Below are 23,851 nucleotides of genomic sequence, written 5' to 3' on the forward strand. Positions count from 1 at the left end.
CTAAAGAGAGATGACCGGTGCTGGTTTAACCTGAGGGCTGCTGTACCGGAGAGGTTGAGAAGGAGAGATTCTTCATGGTAACCTCAGCTGGTATAGGGATTGAATCCATTCTATCAGTGTTACCCTGCCTTATAAGCCAAACTCTCCAACTAACTGGGCTAAACCAACCTCAAAAGCACTGGATAATCACAGCAATACTTTATTATCTTATACTGACAGTAGAGTTTTGACAGGGAAAACATAACAGGAAGTAGCTGTGACTTTTACTGTATTATAGTCAATCGCCCACTATCAAACTCAGGGCTAGACAGAGGAAATGATGCTTCTTTTTTGTGGTGTTTGTTTTCATCTTCTGTCCTAGGTTACAGCACCCCCTCTGGAGGAATTAAGAATAGCAGGTTTTTCTGAAGGGGGCTACGGCGCCACCACTGGAACAAATGAGAATAACAAGTTCTTCAGTGATTTCAACTAAGTTGAGGATTGTCAAAATTCAAAAATCTTGCAGCTCGTAAGGGTAGGAATGACTAAAACTATAGCCTATCACTATGTTTCCAATACATTTCAAATAGTTCTCAATGCAGCACAGTAAATATTCTCAAACACATTACCCCAGAATGAGTTCTTGATTTCTTGTAAGCAAAACCCCTCAGGGCAGGTACCAGGGATGGACCATAGTGATGAATAACAATGAAGAACTTTGTCATAACCATGAGAATTAAGTCAAATCAGCTTAAAGGTGGAACAGGAACTCTTGCTCAATATTCTTGGAACGTATGCCTCTCTTTTTGAAATCTATCTTCAATGGTGTTGGCCAGAGAATTAACGTCGTGTTTCCGGAACTTATAACAATAGAGATTCTGAAGCAAGATTATCCTTTACAAAGCTGTTAGTTTCCCCTGAACTTGCATTGGTATGTCTCAATGTGTGACTAAGCTGTCTACCTCTGTAGTGATAAGGAAGCATCTTATGAACAGAGACCAGGTATCACACCAATAATTAAGAAAAAGAGACCATAAAACGCCAGAACTTGACACCAGTTAGAAGGAGGTGGGTGCTGCAGGTGCTGGAGATTAGAGTCAAGGTTAGAGTGGTGCTGGAAAAACACAGCATCTGAGGAGCAGGAAAATCAGGAGCAGGATGAAGGGCTTTTGCCCGAAACATCGATTTTCCTGCTCCTCGGATGCTACCTGACCTGCTGTGCTTTTCCAGCACCACTCTAATCTTGACCAGTTAGAGGGAATTGACTGGAATCTGTCATTAGACCGAGCACTTGGACAAATCTAAGTTGATTAGAAAGCTGAACATAGATCAGTTGAGTTTTGTATTATTGAAGAGGGCCCTATATTGATGGATGGGTAATGTTGCCCATGTGCATTTCTCCTGGAAGGGTTTGGGGAAAAGCAGGAGATTGATGCAAGATAATGAAGAGCTAGCACAGGCACAATACACTGAATGGTCTCTTTCTGTGTGCTGTAACAAGTCTGTGATACTGTGGCTGCCGGATGCCATTTGCCCAAGCTGGATGGAAAATTACTGCCAAAGACAATCCTGGGACTGGGGATAACCTGGCCAGCTGCATTAGGTACTGGCTGGAAGGCAGGAGAGAATAGCTCATGTTTGAAACATCAACTCTCCTGCTCCTCGGATGCCTGACCTGCTGTGTTTTTCTGCACCACATTGTTTGACTCTGATCTCCAGCATCTACAATCCTCACTTTCTTCTATATCCCATGGCTAAATAACCTAGCCTGTACAACCTGTAAGCAACTTAGCACAGCCAATCCACCTAGCCTATATATCTTCAGACTGTGGGAGGAAACCCAAACAGACACAGGGAAAATGTACAAGCTCCACACAGACAGTCACCCAAGCGCTGGAATTGAACCTAGGTCCCTGGTGCTGTAAGCCAGCAGTGCTAACCACTGTGCTACCACAATGAAGGAACTAGCAGCTCAATGAATAAAGGAGTTAGGAATTATATTTCCTTTTCTGCAAGTTAGGAAGTATATCAAGTTGATTGGACATGATCTACAGTTTTTAAAGATTATATTTTCTCAGCTTTACACTGCTTGGGAACTGGATTATGTCCCTGGTCGCAGATACTGCTCAGACTGGTGTTAGGGCTGGGGGACACAAGGAGACTGGGATAGTTTGGATGAGTTTGAAAGTTTCCAAGCAAATGGAGTCCAGTGTGGGCAACTGTGAGGTTATCTATTTTGGATTCAAAAGTGACAAATTAGAATACATTCGAAATGGAGAAAGTCAGGAGCAGTGATTGAAGCAAGGGGTTTTAAACATATGTGGACAAATGCATAATAACTCGTGGGTGGGAGTAAAAAGGAAATCGAAAGGGCTGATTGTTTTTACCTGAAAAGAGGTGGATTTCTGTGATGCTTCAGGCACACACAGCTTTCGTCAGGCCCAGACTAGATAACTGTGTCCACTTCTGAATAACATCACCCCTGGAAGGTTAGACTGCCCATGGATAGGATGCAGAATGATGGCAACTTAAAATTTTGATGGAAGCTTCCAGCTCTGTATGCTGTTAGATTGAGACCCTTAAGGGATGGCTTGATTAAGGTGATAAAAATATGAGAAGGCTTTGGTAGGGTATATGGAGAGAAACTTTTTTTCTCTCTCTCTCTCTCTGTCTGATAGAGCAATCTAGAACAAGAGAGCATAATCTTACAGTTAAGACCCAGGATGTAAATAAAGGAAATCTCTTTTTAACCAGAAGGATAGTGGAAATCCAAATTTCTCTCTCCAGAAGATAAGATAATCAGAGGGTTAGATAGGGTGGACAGTGAGAACCTTTTTCCCTGGATGGTGATGGCTAACACAAGGGGACATAGCTCTAAATTGAGGGGTGATAGATATAAGACCAATGTCAGAGCTAGGTTCTTTACTCAGAGAGTAGTAGGGGCGTGGAATGCAACAGTAGTAGACTCGCCAACTTTAAGAGCACTTAAATAGTCATTGGATAAACATGTGGATGAAAATGGAATAGTGTAGGGTAGATAGGCTTCAGATTGGTTCCACAGGTCGGTGCAACATCGAGGGCCGAAGGGCCCGTACTGCGCTGTAATGTTCTATGTTCTGTGTTCTAAAACATGAGACTGAAAGTTGATTACAATTTTCAGGATTGAAATAGACAAGTTTTAATTGGGTAAAGAGATAAATAATGGGGAAATGAAATGAAAAGGGAAGATCAGAAAGGCCTTCTCTTATTTTACCTCCTGTTGAGGTTCCACAATGATACTGATGACCCTCCTATTCGGGTTGATTGTGTGCCTTGCTAGTATTCAGTGCTGGTGGAGCTGACCATTGCCTTGTGTGGTCAGTTTAATGGAGATAGTCTCTTTGGGGAGACAGGACATAGTCATTAGAGGCAGAGTCTTCCTACCCTATTGCCAGGGCCTCAAGCATAAAAGCCTGCAATCTCAGCCAAACCCCGTCCAGTGACAGTTTTCCATCCCTCTCTGACTGCAAAGCCTAGATCTTCTTTTCTTAATCACTGCAGTCCAGGACAGTGAGGGCACCACCATGCTGAGACACACTCATGAACTATTTACATTTGTTCAATGGATGGAGGTATCGTTGGGTAATCCAGCTTTTCCCTGACTGCCATTGAACTGAGTGACCTCTGGCTCCAATGATTATCTTCCATCTCTCTAAAGAGATCACTTTCATGACACATAAACACATAAGTCAGTGGTCAGCTCCACCTGCACTGCCAGGGCAAAGAACCAACCCTAATAGGAGTCTCATCAGTCCCACTGGACACCTACTGCTGGGAGCAATGGATCAATCCAACTGCAGGAGGTTGAGACAATACAAGACACAAAATCCACAGACAGAATAAAAGCAAGTCATTCTGATCCCACCTGGTCTGTCCCTCAATTTCATTTCCCCATCATTCCAGGAGCTTTTAGATAGGGCTATGAATATGCACGGAAAGGAGGGATACGGACCAAGGACAGGCAGAAGGGAATAGCTCAAATTGGTGTGCTGTTCGGCACAACATCGTGGGCCAAAGAGCCTCTTCCTGTGCTATACTGCTCTATATTCCAAGTCTAAGCACAATATCTCGGCCATTTTTTGAGGACAGTTAAGACTCAACCAAATTGCTGTGGGTCTGGAGTCATAGGTATTGGCCAGACTGGGTAAGGATGGCAGATTTCCTTCTCTAAAAGACATTAATGAGCCAGTGAGTTTTTATTTAACGACATTTGACAGTGGTTACATGACCATCATTGGATTGGGTTTTTTTTCTTTCTTTCCCTTCTTTGGTTGAATTAGAATTCCTTCTCAGCCATGTGGGAGTTGATGCAAGTCGCAAGAACATTAGCCAGGAGTTCGGGGTTACTATGTGAGTGGCATTACTGCGGTTGTCTGTGTGGGGCTGTTGAGGCTTCAGAGCTACTGAACCCTCTGACATGTCAAGAGGGCACCTTCTCCTGAATCCATTATCAGTGGTAAGGTCATAATCAACTGGGAGGAAGTGAGGACTGCAGATACTGGAGATCAGAGTCAAAACGTGTGTGGCACTGGAAAAGCACAGCCGGTCAGTCAGCATCCTTGGAGGACAGGAGAATTGACGTTTCGTGCATAAGCCCTTCATCAATGTCATCAGTCCCTACCCCAGAGCCTCAGCACAATAAAGTTTTGTTCAGAGTCAGAGGCAAAGCATGATGGGACATAGAACATAGAACACAGAAAAGTACAGCACAGAACAGGCCCTTCGGCCCATGATGTTGTGCTGAGGATTATTCCTAACCTAAAATAAAATAATCTAACCTACACACCCCTCAACTCCCTGTTATCCATCTGCATGTCCAGCAGTTGCTTAAATGTCCCCAATGACTCTGCTTCCACCACCACAGCTGGCAGCTCATTCCATGCATTCACAACTCTCTGCATAAAGAACCTACCTCTGACATCTCCTCTGTACCTTCCTCCTAATATCTTAAAACTATGACCCCTTATGCCAGTCAATCCTGCCCTGGGGAAATGTTTCTGGCTATTGACTCTATCCATGCCTCTTGAAGCAAAAAACTCAGTTAGGGCTTCCCCTATCTGCTCGGACTCCACGCACAAGTTCCCTCCGCTATCCCTGACCGGCCCCACCTTCTCCCTGATCATTCTCTTATTCCTCATGTACGAGTAAAATGCCTTTGGGTTCTCCCTAATCTTCCCTAAGCCTTTTTCGTGCCCCCTCCTGGCTCTCCTCAGTTCATTTTGAGTTCCTTTCTAGCAAGCCTGTAATCCTCTAAAGCTGTGCTAGATCCTTGCTTCCTCCACCTTACAGAAGCTACCTTCTTCCTTTTGATGAGAAGCTCCTCTATTCCCATCATCCAAGGCTCCTTAATCTTATCCTTTTTACCTGCCTCAGAGGAACAAATTCATGCTTCACTCGCAACAACTGCTCCTTAAATAGTCTCAACATGTCTGCTCCCTGTCTGATATCTTCCCTCGGTAACTGCTCCTTTCCCTCTCCAAGGCTATGCTAAATGTGAGGCAGTTGTGATCGCTGCCACTGAAGTGCTCTCCCACTGCGAGATCTGACACCTGTCCTGGCTTGTTGCTGAACACCAAATCCAAAATGGTCTCTCCCCTCGTCGGCCTGTCTACATACTGAGTAAGGAAACCCTCCTGAACACACCTGACAAAAACAGCTCCATCCAAGCCATCTGCACTAAGGAGGTTCCAGTCGATATTGGGAAAGTTGAAATCACCCATAACAACAACCCTGCGACATCTTCATTTTTCCAAACTCTGCCAGCCTATGAGTTCTTTGATCTCCCTGCTGCTATTAGGGGATCTGTAGAAAACCCCCAATGAGGTGGCTGTTCCCTTGCTGGTCTCAGTATCTGAAGCCCTCCCTCCCACACCAGCCTCACAGCCACGTGTGAAGCTGCACTCACTGCCTGTTCCTCATCTCGCTGTCTCGTGGCACCGGTAGCAAACCTGAGATCACTACTCTACTCGCCCTGCTCTTCAGCTTCCAACCTAACTCTCTGTAGTCACTTTTCAGATCCTCAATCCCTTTCCTGGCTATATCTTTGGTGCCAATGTGTATCACGATTTCTGACTGCTCACCCTCCCCCTTCAGAATCCTGTAAACCCAATCGGTGACATCCTGGCACCGGGGAGGCAACATACCTTCCAGGAGTCCTGTTCCTGACCACAAAATCTCCTGTCAATCATCTAACTATTGAGTCCCCTACCACTAGTGCTTTCCTATTCTCCCCCCTTCCCTTCTGGGCCTCAGTGCCAGGCTCAGTGCCAGAGACCTGACAACCATGGCTTCCCCCTGGTAGGCCATCCCCACCAGCAGTATCCAAAATGGTATACCTATTGCTGAGGGGAATGGCCACAGGGGATCCCTGTTCTTTCGGTTGGTTCCCTTTCCTCCCCTGACTGTAACCCAGCTGTCCTTATCCTGTGTCTGAGGAGTGACCACCCCCCTGTACATCCTCTCAATTCCCCCCTCAGCCTCCTGGATGCCCCCCAGTTCATCCAACTCCAGCACCATTTTCGAGGAGCTGGAGTTGGATGTACTTCCCGCAGATGTGGCCAGCAGAGACATCACACCCACTTTAAAAAAAAACAATAACTTACCCTCCCCAGCAGCCCTCGCTTCTCTCCGGCCTCGGTCCTCATTGCTCTGTAAAAGATGGAGGCCCGACTCCCGAGGTCGGTCCCTTTTTAAGTGGGAAAACTTACCCTTCCCAGCAGCCCTTGCTTCTCTGTGCCCTCTCTCCTCGCCACTCTGTTTAAAAAAAACACTTTGTCATCTCAGACAGTTTGCAAAATATTACAACAATTCTTATAAATCATTAACTAGAGGCAGTACCTCTGCAGACTGTCAACTCGGACAGATGCAGCGACAGACTATGCCGAATGGAAACAATGCACATCATACAGCACCACTGACGAGTAATTAAAGTCAATACAGCATTCAAGAAAAGTAATTTGTAAAATTACCCATTAAACAGATAGTGAAGAAAGCGAGATTAAACTTGGAAAGACGCAGCTGCCAGTTTACTCAGTAGGAACCCCGATCAGAAATTCCATTTCGAGGTTAATGCTCGGTTATTGACATGTAGTACTGCTTTACTTTTTAACCATTAGAATTAATGGCAGATGAATCAGTCACAAGGGCTCACAGATGTCTTCACTTATTTTCTCAATCTGTGCTCCCATCAAGTGAGACTGGAGAGGAGAATTATACTGTGTACAATGTGCTCAAAATATTGGGCAGAAACTGCACGGAAACTATCAGCAGGAAATCTGCCAAATACAAGAAGATCCAGAACTCTTTACCTAACCTCTCCTTCTTTCGACATTCTCTCAAACACCCTGTGTCTTCTTTCTTGATCCTGTGTCAATATTTTATCTGATTATATTCCTATCAAGTCCCTTGGGGAGCATCCTGCTGTGTTGTAGGTGCAAAATATTAGATTTCTTTTTTATTAAATCTATGGATTCATATCTGGTGTTGCTTGACCTCCAAAGTGTGAATATATTGGTATGAAGAATGCAAAATTGCAATAAAACAGTCGCCAGCCCCATGGTTCAGTTTTAACTATCAACAAATTAACCTTGTCAGTCACTTTACTGTTGTACGGGTGTTACAGTTCACCCAGGAAGTCTGAGTTGCTTTGGCAACATGACGTTTTCCCAAGCAAGTTATTGTACTCTGGAGCTATGGAGAGTGATACCATTTCCTTTCTGTGATCCAGGAATCTCTTCAGCTCTTACCCTTTATATGGTCTTGGAAGGATTTGCAGATTGATACTGAACTCATTTGGCCATGTTGTGAACACAGCTTCCTTGAGCATCGTGTGGGCTTCCAGCCTAGAGCTTCTGGCTCAGAAACAGGGGACGGTATCCATTGTCAACCAAAACCTTCCATCAATGCCCTATTTGAGCATTATTCTGAATCTTTGCATAAGGCACGAGGAAGTGCACACCTAGAAATGGGTATAAAATGATGGGATAAACCTACAACTTCCCAAGCTTTGCCCTCCTGGAGATAAAATCAGGTGGGGCAGAGATGGAAAGGGGTTTGCTCATTCGGAAAGCTAGCCTCTGTTTGTGGAGCCATTGGCATTTGTTGATTAGACGTCAAACCAAGTAGAACAAAATCAACATTTATCACATTGGTATCCATCTTGGTTCAGTGGGTCACAAACCTGTTTATAAATCATGAGGCTCAAACCTCAGACCTCAGACCTGAGAGCTGCGCGCACAGGCTCAGTACAGGCTAGCATGGTGACTCACTGGTCAACAGCATCAGAGACCCGGGTTCGATTCAACCCTCGAGTGACTGTCTGTGTGGAGTTTGCACATTCTCCCCGCATTAGTTTGGATTTCTTCCGGGTGCTCCAGTTCCTTCCCATAGTCCAAAGGCGTTCTGGTTATATGGAATGGCCATGAAATCCAGGGTTGATGGTCGATGTGGTTTCAAGGGGTTAAATGGTCTGCTTCTACACCGGATGGATTCTACAAAGACCGATGCCCACGTGCAGAAGTGAGAGAGTACTGCACTGTTCTGAATGCCACCATTCAGACAAAGGCTTCAACCTCACAGTTCAGGGTACAGAATATATGGTTTTACAGGTGGGAAAAAGCAGAGGTTCTCAGTTTCCTTCCCAATATTTATTCCTCATTGAAAACAAACAAAATGATTTTGAGTCCTGATTCTTTGAGATTCTCTTCCTGAAAAGTTGGTGGAAACAGAGTCCATGAATATAATTGAACCAGAAAGATATGGATTATTGTTAAGCAATAGGAGGAAAGATTATTGGGGACAGGTGGGAATGTGGAGTTGAGTTACTATTACCCATATTTGACTGAATGACAGAATAGACTTGAGGAGCTGAATGGCCAACCCCTGTTCTGAGGGATATAAGTTTTTCTTTCTTTAAGTTTTGATATGGAAGTGGAGCCATCAGAGAAAGTTTAACAAGCCCCTTGGAAGAGGACGTAGTAAGAGTGGGGAGGGCATCACTTAAGCCTTGTTGGGAATCACTAACTCTTCCCCCTTTGGGTGGTTTTCTCAGCCACAGGCTGTGAGGGAACTGGCTACACTCCAGGAGAGGCAAGCATGCAACTTTCAAAACGAAAACCCCAATAATCACCGCTCACAAACCCCTTCACCCATCAGCCATTCCGCCCAAGCCCAGTAACAAGTGGTGGGGCTGACATATTCATAGATCAGGTGAACCTATTGAAACACGCAAAACTCTGAAGGGGCTTGACTGGTGAGATGGTGAGATGATGTTTCCACTATTGAGGGAATCTCAAACTGGGTATGTAGATACAGAATAAGGACACACTCATTTAGAAGTAAGATACATAGGCATGTCTTTTCCCAAAGGGTAGTCACAAAGTCATAGAGACGTACAGCATGGAAACAGACCCTTTGGTACAACTTGTCCATGCCAAACATACATCCTAAATTAATCTAGTCACTTCACCCTCCAAACCCTTCCTATTCATATACCCATCCAGATGCCTTTTAAATCTTGTAATTGTACCAGCCTCCACTGCTTCCTCTGGCAGTTCTTTCCATACACGTACCACCCTCTGTGTGAAAAAGTTACTCCTCAGGTCTTTTTTAAATCTTTCCCCTTTCACCTTAAACATATGGCCTCTATTTCTGGACTCCCCCACTCTAGGAAAAAGACCTTGACCATTTACCTAATCCATGCCCCTCATGATTGTATAAACCTCTACAATGTCACCCCTCAGTCTCTGACTCTCCAAGGAAAACAGCCCCAGCCTATACCAGCCTCTCCCTATAGCTCAAGCCCTCCAACCCTGGCAACATCCTAGTAATTATTTTCTGAACCCTTTCAGGTTTCACAACATCCTTCCCATAGTGAATGTCTGGAATCCTCTACCATGAAGACTTGTGGAGCCATTACAGAGAGAAGTTCCATAGTCAAATTAGGTTGGTGCTATGAGCAAGAGAAAAGGCAGCCTCCACCCCAAACACATTCAGCCCAATGGCTCAACAACACTCCAGAGAGATGTTCCCTTTAACCAAGGGTCTCCTCAACCACACACTCCCCTCCCTTCCAAATGTTAATTATTCTGAGCATTTCCATTTAGTGTGGACTTTGAGGTCTCCTAAGCGGCACCTACCTGTCTGGGTTGGGCTGCTGTGTTTCCTGGATTCCTGCTGGTGGTCTACTTGAACCATCCACATCAGGATCCTGCTTAATGAGGGGATTGGCTGCAGGAATGTCGCTGAGCTAGTTCAGCTCAGGACCTCTTTCACAGCCTGATGTGAGGACACTGAAAACCCAGGTAAACGTTGAGCCTACTGCTGTGGGGAATTCAGCCTGATTTAATCATTATACATTTCAGGTGAAGGGAAGTTCAACAGAACCCTGTCAGAATGAAAGTACACTGTGCGACCCAAGACACAATGGTTATCGCCAACTATATAGATACATGATATCATCCACCACAACCAACCAAGACACATAAATAACAAACAGGACAGAACACCAGCACTTCACTGGAGGCTCACTGATGATGTTACCGAGCATGGTAATAAAATGTCTGAGAACAAACCCACCAGCTCAGCAAACAAATTTACAACTTGATCCACAACAGGTGGATCTACAAATCCTCTCTACGATCATAAACAGATACAGCTGGAGTCCCAAAAGTAGGGAGAGCGACTATTAACTTATATCTTTATTTTCAACTCATACTATGAAGGTAATGCTTAACTTATTAACTCTGTTTCTCTTACAACTTTGCACCTGAGTTTTTGCACCTGGATACCTTTGTCCCTAAGATGGTGCCATCTGTGGCAACATATCCCTGTACTCCTATACTTGACTACATGTGACAATAAAGATTTAAATCTTTAAAAAAAATCTAAAAATGTTTATTGCTTTGATAATCATTTTGACAGGAGACCTGAAGTCACAAGGTTGAAGCTGCACTCACACATTAACCAGCGGATATTTCATTTGAGTTCTGACCTGTCTGCTATTCCTTCCTTGGTAGCACTGAATTTAAACTTCATAGCTGGACTTTCAAAGATCCACAATGCAAATAGACTCCCTCTGAGAAAAATGCCTTCCTCATCAAAACTGGATTGTAAAACCCTCTGTCTCCTCACAGTGGGGATAAACCTTTCAGATTTAGTCACAGCTGGATTCAAACGTTCCATCTCCACACACAGCGGGGATTTTTAAGTTTCCCTCTATCTCAGTTGGATTTGATTTGATTGATTGTTCTCACACATACCTAAGTACAGTGAAAAGTTTTATTTTGCACGTTGTACAGGCAGATCATAACATACAAAGGCACAGAGGAAGGAATACAATATCACGGCTACAAAGAAGGTAAGCTAAAAGCAAGGCCAACACTACATTTGAATGTCCAGTCAGAAGTCTAATAACAGCGGGGAGGAAGCTGTTCTTAAACCTGTTGGTACACATGTTAAAGCTTTTGTATCTTCTGCCCGATGGAAGAGGGTGGGGAAGGGGAGTCTTTAATGATTTTGGCTGGCCTTCCATGGCACTGAGGAATGTAGATGGATGGGAGGTTGGCCAGCATGATGGACTGGGCTGTGTTCACAACCTTTTGTAGTTTCTTATGCTCCTGGGCAGAGCAGTTACCCCACCAAATCTTGATGCATCCAAATAGGAAGCTTTCTACGGTGCACCTGCAGAAGTTAGTGAGGGTCCTTCTGGTCCTTAGCCTCTTGAGGAAGAAGAAGTGTTGTTGCACCTTCTTCATCGTCACATCTACGTGGGAATGTCCAGGACAGATTGTTGGAGATCGCCACTCCTAGGAATCTGATGCTCTCGAACCTCTCCAAACTGAGCTCCATTGATGTAGATAGAGGCATTTCCTCCTCCTGTCTTCCTGAAGGCAATGATCAATTCTTTAATTTTGCTGATATTGAGGGAAGAGATTGTTACCTCAAAACAGGCTTACAGTTTTCCCTCCCTTGATACTGCTAAAGACGATGTGCTATAGATAGACCTGCCTTGGCTGCTTATCCTTCTGTGATTGCCACTATAAAAACCATGCTGCACAAATTTGCACATCTCCATTCTGGCTATGACCCTCCTGTATCTCAGGAAATCAAACTCCAAACCCTCAGATCAAAACTTGAGAACACTCAGGCTGCAAATGATAATTTAAGTTTCAAACAAATTCTGAATAATAAAATAAATAATAACCGCCCAAAAAAATCAAATCACATCAAATTTATGCAAATAGTTCTTGCTCGCTTCAACAAGGATTTTGTCTTAAAATATTGGCAGAACTTTAAGAAGCCAAAGCAAACACTCCAAAGGACAACATAACTCTCAAACCAGCCTCTGATGTTGGTGCAGGGATGGTATTCCTTCGAGTTTAGCTCAGCTCATTTGATTTAATTTATAATTTGAAGCAAAGCTGTGATTGGAAAATCTGTAATTGGCAGCAAAGATTAGCTGAAAGGTATTTAACAATGCCCTGTAGGTTTCCTAATGTCTGAGTGTGCACTAGCTAGCAAGGGCTTCATATTTGAATGACATAATAGAGATCTCATTGGGCTCAGAGACAATTAAAAGAGAGCACTTGTTTCCAGTGCGTCACTCAGCAGTGTGTCATTCTCACTCAGCAGTGCGTTATTCTCACTCAGCAGTGTGTCATTCTCACTCAGCAGTGCGTTATTCTCACTCAGCAGTGCGTCACTCTCACTCAGCAGTGCGTCACTCAGCAGTCTGTCACTCTCACTCAGTAGTGTGTCACTCTCACTCAGCAGTGTGTCACTCTCACTCAGTAGTGCGTCACTCAGTAGTGCGTCACTCAGTAGTGCGTCACTCAGTAGTGCGTCACTCAGTAGTGCGTCACTCAGTAGTGCGTCACTCAGCAGTGCGTCACTCAGCAGTGCGTCTGGCATGGGATCTTTACTGAAGTGGACCAAAGGAGTGTGCTTAATGTGTGTGAGTTCAGCAGGAGAAGTCATGTGACTCTGACCGACTAGGATGTGTGTTTAATTAAAAAAGAAACTGACAGAACTGTGAATGCTGGAAACCAGAAACAAAAACCAGAAATTGCTGGACAAGCTCAGCAGGTCTAGCACTATCCGTGGAGGGGATGTTCTGAGGAAGGGTCACTAAACCTGAAATATTAACTCTGATTGCTGTCCACAGATGCTGCCAGATCTGCTGAGCTTTTCCAGCAATTTCTGTATTTGATTAGAATGGTTGTTAGTACATTTCGATCCAAACAGCACCCTTTTTATACAAAAGAAATCGTATGCATTATTTGTAACTTCGAATGTCCAAAGTATGAACTGTTGGAGCAACAGCTCACATGCATTTAGAACTCTAGCTGGTCCCAGTTTTGGTGGATCGGGCAAGGCAATCCATTCTTCATTATTTTACTTTGGCATCAAATTTCCTTTGAGTTTCTGCAGCCGGTCCTTTTCTGTCAGTCATCAGTTGATGTGGCCTGTGAAACAGGGTGACAGGTTTATTAGTTGGAGATTGTGACTACTTTCTGCTGAGATGAGTGGCTTTCCTTTTGTGTCTAATATCTGGAATTCCAGATCTTCAGTCTTCGTGTAACACTGGGCTTTCAGATTAAGGGTGGGGCATCGTTCAGTCACAGAGTACCAAGATTACCATCGAGAGTTTCACTTATGGAACTCCATTTGTAACCATACCGAGGTCTGAAAATCATCATGTTTCAGGAAATAGCACGTCTATATGCATTTTACATTCACTTGATGCTGTCAATCTGCTATTTTCATCACAATTGTTACAAACCATCTTTCTCCTTCAGATACAACATTGCTAACCTGCTCTGTGATATATATGTATGGAATCATTTGACCTTGCCCGATTTTTCTCCAGCAATCGACCTTTTGTCATTGTACATTTGATTGTCTGCTTCTGAGCGAAACACTCCTTTGCAAAAAGGATAATCAATTGCAGCGAAAACACTGCATCTGTTACGATCGACAAAATATATTTTTAAACCTTGGCCGTTCTGTTGACCATTCTACGGATAATTACTACTTCATTCCACAAGGTTAACCTTGAAAAATCTGAGTTGCTTATCATCACAGGATATCAATACAATGCATAGGGTCTGAGGTGTTTATCAATACAGTGCATAGGGTCTGAGCTGTTTATCAATATAGTGTACAGTTTATGAATATAGTGCACAGAGTCTGAGCTGTTTATCAATATTGTGTACAGGGTCTGAGCTGTTTATCAATATAGTGCACAGGGACTGAGCTGTTTATCAATATAGTGCACAGAATCTGAGCTGTTTATGAATATAATGTACATGGTCTGAGCTGTTTATGAATATAGTGTACAATATTGATATAGTGAACTGTTTATCAATATTGTGTACAGGGTCTGAGCTGTTTATCAATATAGTGCACAGAGTCTGAACTGTTTATCAATATAGTGTACAGAGTCTGACCTGTTTATCGGTATAGTGCACAGGGTCTGAGGTGTAAATCAATGGAGCGTACAGGGTCTGAGCTGTTTATCAATATAGTGTACAGAGTCTGAACTGCTTATCAATGTAGTGTACAGGGTCTGAGCTGTTTATCAATATAGTGTACAGGGCCGGAGCTGTTTATCAATGAAGTGCACAGAGTCTGAACTGTTTATCAATATAGTGCACAGGGTCTGAGCTGTTTTTCAATGGAGTGTACAGGGTCTGAACTATTTGTCAATATAGTGTACAGAGTCTGAGCTGTTTATCAATATAGTGCACAGGGTCTGAGCTCTTTATCAATAAAGTGCACAGAGTCTGAACTGTTTATCAATATAGTGCACAGGGTCTGCCTGTTTATCAATATAGTGTACAGGGTCTGAGCTGTTTATCAATATAGTGTACAGGGTCTGAACTATTTATAAATATATTGCACAGAGTCTGAACTGTTTATCAATATAGTGTACAGGGTCTGAACTATTTATCAATATAGTGTACAGGGTCTGAGCTGTTTATGAATATATTGTACAGGGTCCTAACTATTTATCAATATAGTGCACAGAGTATGAACTGTTTATCAATATAGTGTACAGAGTCTGAACTGTTTATCAATATAGTGTACAGGGTCTGATTTGTTTATCAATATTGTGTACAGGGTCTGAACTGTTTATCAATATTGTGTACAGGGTCTGAGCTGTTTATGAATATAGTGTACAGGGTCTGAACTATTTATCAATATTGTGTACAGGGTCTGAGCTGTTTATCAATAAAGTGCACAGGGTCTGAGCTGTTTATGAATATAGTGTACAGGGTCTGAACTATTTATCAATATTGTGTGCAGAGTCTGAACTGTTTATCAATATTGTCTACAGGGTCTGAGCTGTTTATCAATATAGTGTACAGGGTCTGAACTATTTATCAATATAGTGGACAGGGTCTGAGCTGTTTATCAACATAGTGTACAGAGTCTGAACTGTTTATCATTACAGCTTACAGGATCGGAACTGTTTATTAATAAAGTGCACAGGGTCTGAGCTGTTTATCAATATGGTGCACAGGGTCTCAACTATTTATCAATATGGTGCACAGGGTCTCAACTATTTATCAATATAATGCACAGTCTGAGCTGTTTATCAATACAGTGTACAGAGTCTGAGCTGTTTATGAATATAGTGTACAGAGTCTGAGCTGTTTATCAATATAGTGTACAGGGTCTGAGCTGTTTATGAATATAGTGTACAGAGTCTGAGCTGTTTATCAATATAGTGTACAGAGTCTGAGCTGTTTATCAATACTGCGTACAGAGTCTGAGCTGTTTATCAATATAGTGCACAGGGTCTGAGCTGTTTATCAATATAGTGTACACGGTCTGAGCTGTTTATCAATATACTGTACAGAGTCTGAACTGTTTATGAACATAGTGTACAGAGTCTGAGCTGTTTATCAATATAGTGCACAGGGTCTGAGCTGTTTATCAATATAGTGTACAGGGTCTGAGCTGTTTATCAATACTGCGTACAGAGTCTGAGCTGTTTATCAATATAGTGTACAGGGTCTGAGCTGTTTATCAATAAAGTGCACAGAGTCTGAGTTCTTTATTAATCCAATGCTCGGCTCTGAGCTCGTCATCAACACTATGAACAGTTCTGAGCTGCCTCTCCGTATTATGCATCTATTCTTCCATGTAAATGTTTCCTTCTTGACTTACAGGCTCATGAGTTCTTGCACATGCTTACAACTTCTTTACGAGTCAGTTTCACTTGTCCCAGCTGACTATCATGGAATGATTGCTTCTACTGAAGATGATGGTTTCTTTCTTTAGATTGTCTTTTGTTGTACAAATTCACAAGTTTCTGTGAGCCATAATAATGAGGTGACATTTTGAATAATGGACTTTTTCATCTTGGTTCCCCCATCTGGAACATGTACCATTCAGAAGGAATGTTCAGTTTTGGAAAGCATGCCTCCAAGTTTTCAGTATTCCTGCAACCTGTTTTACCTGCTCTTCAGAGAGATTCAGAGAGATGTACACTTTGGAATAGTCTCTTCTGTAAAGTGTTTGAAGTGATCAACTAGCAACTGCTCCAGCTTGCTCAATTAATCTGTTGTGATTCCAGAATTCATTTTCTCCTCATTCTAAATCTCATTATTGTTGGCTTCTTTATTTTTTTTTTACAGCTTCTCCTATTGCTAGCTCTCCAAATACTTCAGTCTTTCTAAACATAACTCTTCTGAGGAAGGATCACTCGACCTGAAAAGTTAACTCTTGATTTCTCTCCACAGATGCTGAGCTTCTCCAGCAATCTCTGTTTCTTGCTTCTGTCTTTCTGTCTAGCTGTATTTTCTTGCAAGTCCATGTTGCTCACCTCAGCTGAGTGTGTTCAACGCAATGTCTTTGTTGCAATAAACCCTTAGATGTCTGCTTTCAGTGTGTGTGCTTGATTGTCGGGATCACATTGCAATGGCAGACTAGGAAGGAGATTTGCACATGATTGTATTTCAATCGAAACAGGGCTTGCAGGGAGTTGATAGACAAACTAGAGACTAGAAAACTCTGGGGCTAAATGGACTGCCAATACAGACTTATGAAAAAGAGGGAAGAGTTAGCAGAGACACTAGGCTACAAATATTTAATTAAGAGAATGATGCTATAAATAAACACCTAGTGTGATTCCTTTCTCAATAATAGCTAAACCAGTCAGGAAAATGTCAGTCATATGAAAAAGAATTGGAATTCGTCTCAAAGATGTAATAGGATCCAAAAACAATAATAAAGAATTGTTAGCAGTGATACCAGAAGGGAGGTTATGGTTAGCTCCTTTGGCTGGGTAGTTGCCTCTGTTCTATGAGACAGTAGCTCTCTGGGACTGTAATGACTTTAGCTATTCCATTAGAGTCAGAGTTCGACAGCATGGAAACAGGACCTTTGGGCCAACTTGCCCCTGCTGTTCAGTAAACTGGAAACAGTTGGCTATCTCTTGCCAGAGGGAAGCAGGTGGAGCAAGCACATGGCTCTTTGAGGATTGCAGGATTGTCCGTGGTGCAGTGAGGTCCTGACTGCATAGGCACCACCCACTAACTCTGAGACATAGCGCTCCCCGGGCACCCCACTGATGTGTGACCGCAGCCGGAGAATCGTGGGGCAGGATTGTCATTTGGTGGGAGGGGGTACTGTGCCCACCACCTGCCCTTGCCTCCAACTCATTTTGAAACTGGGGGACAAGAGAGTCATGGGGAAGCTCCACACCCCTTCGACCCAATAAGACACTTAGGTGACTAATTAAAGGTCACTGGAGCGCCCCAGCCAATTGTCCTGGGTATTCTAGCTAGGATTGTTGGAGACCAACACCAGCTGAGCAGCCTTTTCTATTTCTCCACCAGCTCCTCGGCCATCCTCCTCTGGGGCTCTGTCTTGGGTCTACCTGGGCCTCTGCCTTGGGTCTACCTGGGCCTCTGTCTTGGACCGACCTGGACCTCTGTCTTGGACCGACCTGGGGCTCTGTCTTGGACGTACCTGGAGCTCTGACTTGGACCTACCTGGAGCTCTGTCTTGGACCTACCTGGGGCTCTGCCTTGGATTACCTGGGGCTCTGTCTCAGACCTACCTGGAGCTCTGTCTTGGACCTACCTGGGGCTCTGTCTTGGACCTACCTGGGCCTCTGTCTTGGACCTACCTGGGCCTCTGTCTCAGACCTACCTGGGGCTCTGTCTTGGAATTACCTGGGGCTCTGTCTTGGACCTATCTGCAGCTCTGTCTCAGACCTACCTGGAGCTCTGTCTTGGACCTACCTGGGGCTCTGTCTTGGACCTATCTGCAGCTCTGTCTCAGACCTACCTGGAGCTCTGTCTTGGACCTACCTGGGGCTCTGTCTTGGACCTATCTGCAGCTCTGTCTCAGACCTACCTGGGCCTCCTCTCTGGACCTACCCGGGCCTCTGTCTTGGACCTACCTGGGCCTCTGTCTTGGACCTACCTGGGGCTCTGTCTTGGACCTACCTGGGGCTCTGTCTCAGACCTACCTGGGCCTCCCCACTGGACCTAACTGGGCCTCTGTCTCGGACCTACCTGGGGCTCTGCCTTAGACCTACCTGGGCCTATGTCTTGGACCTACCTGGGGCTTTGTCTTGGACCTACCTGGGCCTCTGTCTTGGACCTACCTGGGGCTCTGTCTTGGACCTACCTGGGCCTCTGTCTTGGACCTACATGGGCCTCTGTCTCGGACCTACCTGGGGCTCTGTCTCGGACCTACCTGGGCCTCTGTCTTGGACCTACCTGGGGCTCTGCCTTGGACCTACCTGGGGCTCTGTCTCAGACCTACCTGGGCCTCCCCTCTGGACCTACCCGGGCCTCTGTCTTGGACCTACCTGGGCCTCTGTCTTGGACCTACCTGGGGCTCTGTCTCAGACCTACCTGGGCCTCCCCTCTGGACCTACCCGGGCCTCTGTCTTGGACCTACCTGGGCCTCTGTCTTGGACCTACCTGGGCCTCTGTCTCAGACCTACCTGGGGCTCTGTCTTGGAATTACCTGGGGCTCTGTCTTGGACCTATCTGCAGCTCTGTCTCAGACCTACCTGGAGCTCTGTCTTGGACCTACCTGGGGCTCTGTCTTGGACCTACCTGGGGCTCTGTCTCAGACCTACCTGGGCCTCCCCACTGGACCTACCTGGGCCTCTGTCTCGGACCTACCTGGGGCTCTGCCTGAGACCTACCTGGGCCTATGTCTTGGACCTACCTGGGGCTCTGTCTTGGACCTACCTGGGGCTCTGCCTTGGACCTACCTGGGGCTCTGTCTCAGACCTACCTGGGCCTCTGTCTTGGACCTACCTGGGGCTCTGCCTTGGACCTACCTGGGGCTCTGTCTCAGACCTACCTGGGCCTCTGCCTTGGACCTACCTGGGGCTCTGTCTCAGACCTACCTGGGGGCTCTGTCTCGTATCTACCTGGGCCTCTGTCTTGGACCTACCTGGGGCTCTGTCTCAGACCTACCTGGGGCTCTGTCTTGGACCTACCTGGGGCTCTGTCTCAGACCTACCTGGGCCTCTGTCTTGGACCTACCTGGGGCTCTGTCTCAGACCTACCTGGGCCTCTGTCTTGGACCTACCTGGGGCTCTGTCTCAGACCTACCTGGGGCTCTGTCTTGGACCTACCTGGGGCTCTGTCTTGGACCTACCTGGGGCTCTGTCTCAGACCTACCTGGGCCTCTGTCTCAGACCTACCTGGGCCTCTGTCTTGGACCTACCTGGGGCTCTGTCTCAGACCTACCTGGGGCTCTGTCTCAGACCTACCTGGGCCTCTGCCTTGGACCTACCTGGGGCTCTGTCTCAGACCTACCTGGGCCTCCCCTCTGGACCCACCTGGGCCTCTGCCTAAGACCTACCTGGGGCTCTGTCTCAGACCTACCTGGGCCTCCCCTCTGGACCCACCTGGGCCTCTGCCTAAGACCTACCTGGGCCTCCCCTCTGGACCTACCTGGGCCTCCCTCTGGACCTACCTGGGCCCCCCCTCTGGACCTACCGGGGGCTTTGTCTTGGACCTACCTGGGCCTCTGCCTTGGACCCACCTGGGCCTCTGCCTTGGACCTACCCGGGCCTCTCCACTGGGCCTACCTGGGGCTCTGTCTTGGACTTACCTGGGCCTCTCCCCTGTGGCTGCCTGGGCCTCTGGTTGTGTTGGGGCTGCCTGTAATGCCATCGGCAAACCTGCAGAACAAAGATCACCTGATTGACTAGACATACCTTAAGGTGGTACATCCTCCCAAGAGGGGAGTGGAAAGTCTTTGCATGAATTCAGTCTTGCTGCCAACATTAAATAATTGCGGGCAGTCATAGAGATCACGGCTAGACTCATCCTTACTTTATCAAGGGAAGAGGGGACTCTTGTGCTCAATGAAGTTCAGGTCTGTTTGGCTGAATGACCTGTCTCTGCCCAGTAAAATTCCAGATGAGACAACTGGCTCCATCTGTTGCTCCTTTGCAGGTTCCTGGAATTGTTAAAGAACAATCAATTGCTCCCAGCAATGTATCTCTGTTGAAATACAGAACATTCTGCTTAATACGTGTGAGGGGTAGGAGGGCCACACAGAGAAAGGTAAGCCTCTGGAAGAGGGAGGAGGTATAAATATGGAGGAGATCTTTCAGAAATTGAGGGATGACCTCTACAGCTTGACCTACATTAATAGTGAAACTCCAGCAATAGGGTGGTCAAGAAGGCATACAGCATGCTTTCCTTCATTAGATGGGGTATTGAGTGCATGAGTTGACAGGTCATGTTACAGTTGTATAAGACTTTGGTTCGGCCACATTTGGAATACTGTGTACGGTTCTGGTTGCCACATTACCAAAAGGATGTGGGTGCTTTGGAAAGGGTGCAGAGAAGGTTTACGAGGATGTTGCCTGGTATGGAGGGTGCTAGCTATGAAGAGAGGTTGAGTAGATCAGGATTATTTTCATCAGAAAGGCAATGGTTGAAGGGGGACCTGATTGACGTCTACAAAATCATGAGAGGTATAGAGAGGGTGGATAGTAAGAAGATTTTTCCCAGAGTGGAGGACTCAATTACTAGGGGTCATGAGTTCAAAGTGGGAGGGGAAAAGTTTAGGGGAGATATGCGTGGAAAGTTCTTTATGCAGTGGGTGGTGGGTGCCTGGAACACATTGCCAGCAGAGGTTGTAGAGGCGGGCACGATCACATCATTTAAGATGTGTCTGGACAGATACATGAATGGGCAGGGAGCAGAGGGATACAGATCCTTAGGAAATAGGTGACAGGTTTAGGTAGAGGATCTGGATCAGCGCAGGCTTGGAGGGCCGAAGGGCCTGTTCCTGTGCTGTTATTTTTTTGTTCTTAGTTCAGTCCACAACAGTTAACATGTTTCAACAGCAATCTGTCAATCCTGAACCACACACATCGAAGTTAGTATGTTCTCACAGAATCATGCTCCTCACAGCCCCCGCAGGTTACTGGAATGTTCAATTTATTGGGTTCAAGTGAGATTACGTGCCCCATTATTTTCACGAAGATAACAACCTGATTTTTAATTGATTAACATCTCCACTTAAACAGCAGAGAGAGAACTTTGAGACAAAGTCATTAATATCCAGGATATCTCAAAAACCTAATTAGCAGTACTGTTTGATTTATGCTTCAATTTAACAGCCGCACTGCATTTTTTTAAAAAAAAAGTCTCTGCTCTCTGATTTAGAGAAACTTTGATTTGTATCATATACAGCGTTCAGGAGCTCCTGATAATTCCTGCACTTCCAGTGAGAGTTCATACTCAGTATCTTGATGATGAACAGGGCTGATAAGGGTGATGGGATCTCCAATTGAGCTTGAGATGTCTTCAAGGTGCCAATAGCGTCCACAGTGTTTCAGAAGTAAGCTTGGTTCTCTCTGTCAGACTTTGTAACTCAAACCTGGCAGCTATGCAATACGCCAGCAGAGTGTGAATCCTTCCAAATCAAGCCTAGAGAATAGATCTGTCACTGAGATGCTGGAGACCAGCTAGAGATTGTGGTGTTTGCCCAGTTCCAAGATTTGAGACATCTCCCAGCCGGCATTCTCTCTCATTTCCTGAAGAGCTGTACAAGATCCCAAGGCTCCTGTGTGGCAATGGCTTCCGTGACAAAACTGCCCCATTAACAAGGTTATTTTGTCCTTTGTTTTTTTTTCAAAGGGGGAGGTGGGGTTTGTAAAGGCAGAGGTGCCAACATGTCTGGATATAGATATATTAAACAATGGCAGCGGTGTGGCCAGTTCTCCTGGTTCAGGTCATTTGTCTAGTTTGGTTTTGTTTGAGCAGACAGTCAGAAACTGCTGTAGCATAGAAGCTGTTGCGATGAAAACGGTTCCATGCTTCAACAGATGTTTCTTGCCTGATTCTTCTCATTGCAATCTCTCCTGGCTGAAGGAACTTGGGTTTGAATTTACCATTTGTCAAGGGGTGTATTTTGGGATGTTGTGGGTATTTGAACAGCTTCTTCATTAAGTTGTGGTTTTGAGTTAGTTGGGTTTCTAAATAGTTAAGTTAATCTAAATTCTGTTTTTTTTTGTTCATGTTTCAACCCGCAGCGTGTAACTTACTTCTGTTTTGCTTAAAGCCGAGTGGTCTGACCAGCTGCATCACTCTGGGAATATCCACTTTACACCTGCCTTTCAAATAAGAAAAGTTAGGGTCTGGGCTACCTTCTTAAATGTTTTGAGGGGGTCTGGCCTGGTCCATAACACATCCAGAACTGAATGTCAATCTGACAATCAGTGCCAACTCCAAAAACTGTGCATCAACATCAAAGTAACTGTGCATGTGAGCAGCCATCAATGGGAAACATGGTGGCAGAAGCAGTGTGATGTCAGGATTGCGGTTACTCATTGAGAAAAACAACAAAGCAGATTTTTTTTTAAGAGTGTGAAATGTTGATATCCATATGCACTTGAGTGTGTGCATGCAAGAAACACTGCAAGTTAGCACCCAGTTGCAGCATGCAATTCCCATGAAGTGCCCTTCATTGCAAGGGTTGTTTTATAAATCTCTTCATATGTGGGATGTGGGTATTGCAAGCAGAGCCAGAATTCATTTCCCACTTGCCCTTGAGAAGGTGGTGATGAGCTGCCTTCTTGAACTGTTGTAGTCCATGTACTACATGAAGATCTACCCTGCTCTCAGGGAGGCAATTCCAGGTTTTTGACCCAGCAACAGTGAAGGAACAGCGATATATTTCCAAGTCAAGCTAGTCAGTGGCTTGGCACGAAGTTCCCATATACAGGTATCTGCTGCCCACATCCTTCTGGATGGACGTGGTAGAGAGTTTGGAAGGTGCTGTCTAAGGAACTGGGGTGAATCTTTGCAGTGCATCTTGTAGATGGTGCTCATTGCTGCTACTGAGGGAGTAGGTGTTTGTAGATATGGTACCAGCCAAGTGAGCTGCTTTGTCCTGGATGGTATCAATCTTCTTGAGTGTTGTTGGAGCTGCACCCATCACACTCCTGACTTGTATCTTGTAGATGGTGGACATGCTTTGGGCAGTCAGAAGGTGACCTGCTTACTGCATTATTCCTAGCCTCTGACCTGCTCTTCCAGGCACTGTGTCAATATGATGAGTTTCTGGTCAATGGTAACCAGTAGGGTGTTGACAATGGGAAATTTGGTAATGGGAACACCATTGAACATCAAGGGATGGTGATTAGATTGTCTCTTATTGTTGATGATCATAGCCTGGCATTGGTGTGGTGCAAATGTTACCTGCCACTTGTCAGTCCAAACCTGGATATTGTCCAGATCTTGTTGCATTTGAACATGGATTGCTTCAGTATCTGAGGTGTCACAGATGGTAAAAGAACATTGTGTAATCATCGGTGAACATCTCCACTTCT

General features: G+C 45.1%; 1 protein-coding gene across 3 annotated transcripts in view; it reads left to right on the forward strand.

The window, feature by feature from the left end:
* LOC140463648 (leucine-rich repeat transmembrane neuronal protein 4-like) overlaps positions 1-23,851 on the forward strand; it is a 404,939-nt gene that overhangs the window by 12,285 nt on the left and 368,803 nt on the right. The window contains exon 3 of one of the 3 annotated variants that reach the window (XM_072557957.1): positions 10,380-10,831. The exons of the other annotated variants lie outside the window; for them this stretch is intronic. Coding sequence (XP_072414058.1) covers positions 10,380-10,502 — 123 coding nt within the window. The 3' untranslated portion in view covers positions 10,503-10,831. Of the gene's footprint in view, positions 1-10,379; positions 10,832-23,851 lie in introns of those variants that run through there. 3 annotated transcript variants of the gene reach the window in all.

This window comes from Chiloscyllium punctatum, chromosome 38 (assembly GCF_047496795.1).
Source record: "Chiloscyllium punctatum isolate Juve2018m chromosome 38, sChiPun1.3, whole genome shotgun sequence".
Lineage (NCBI taxonomy): Eukaryota > Metazoa > Chordata > Chondrichthyes > Orectolobiformes > Hemiscylliidae > Chiloscyllium > Chiloscyllium punctatum.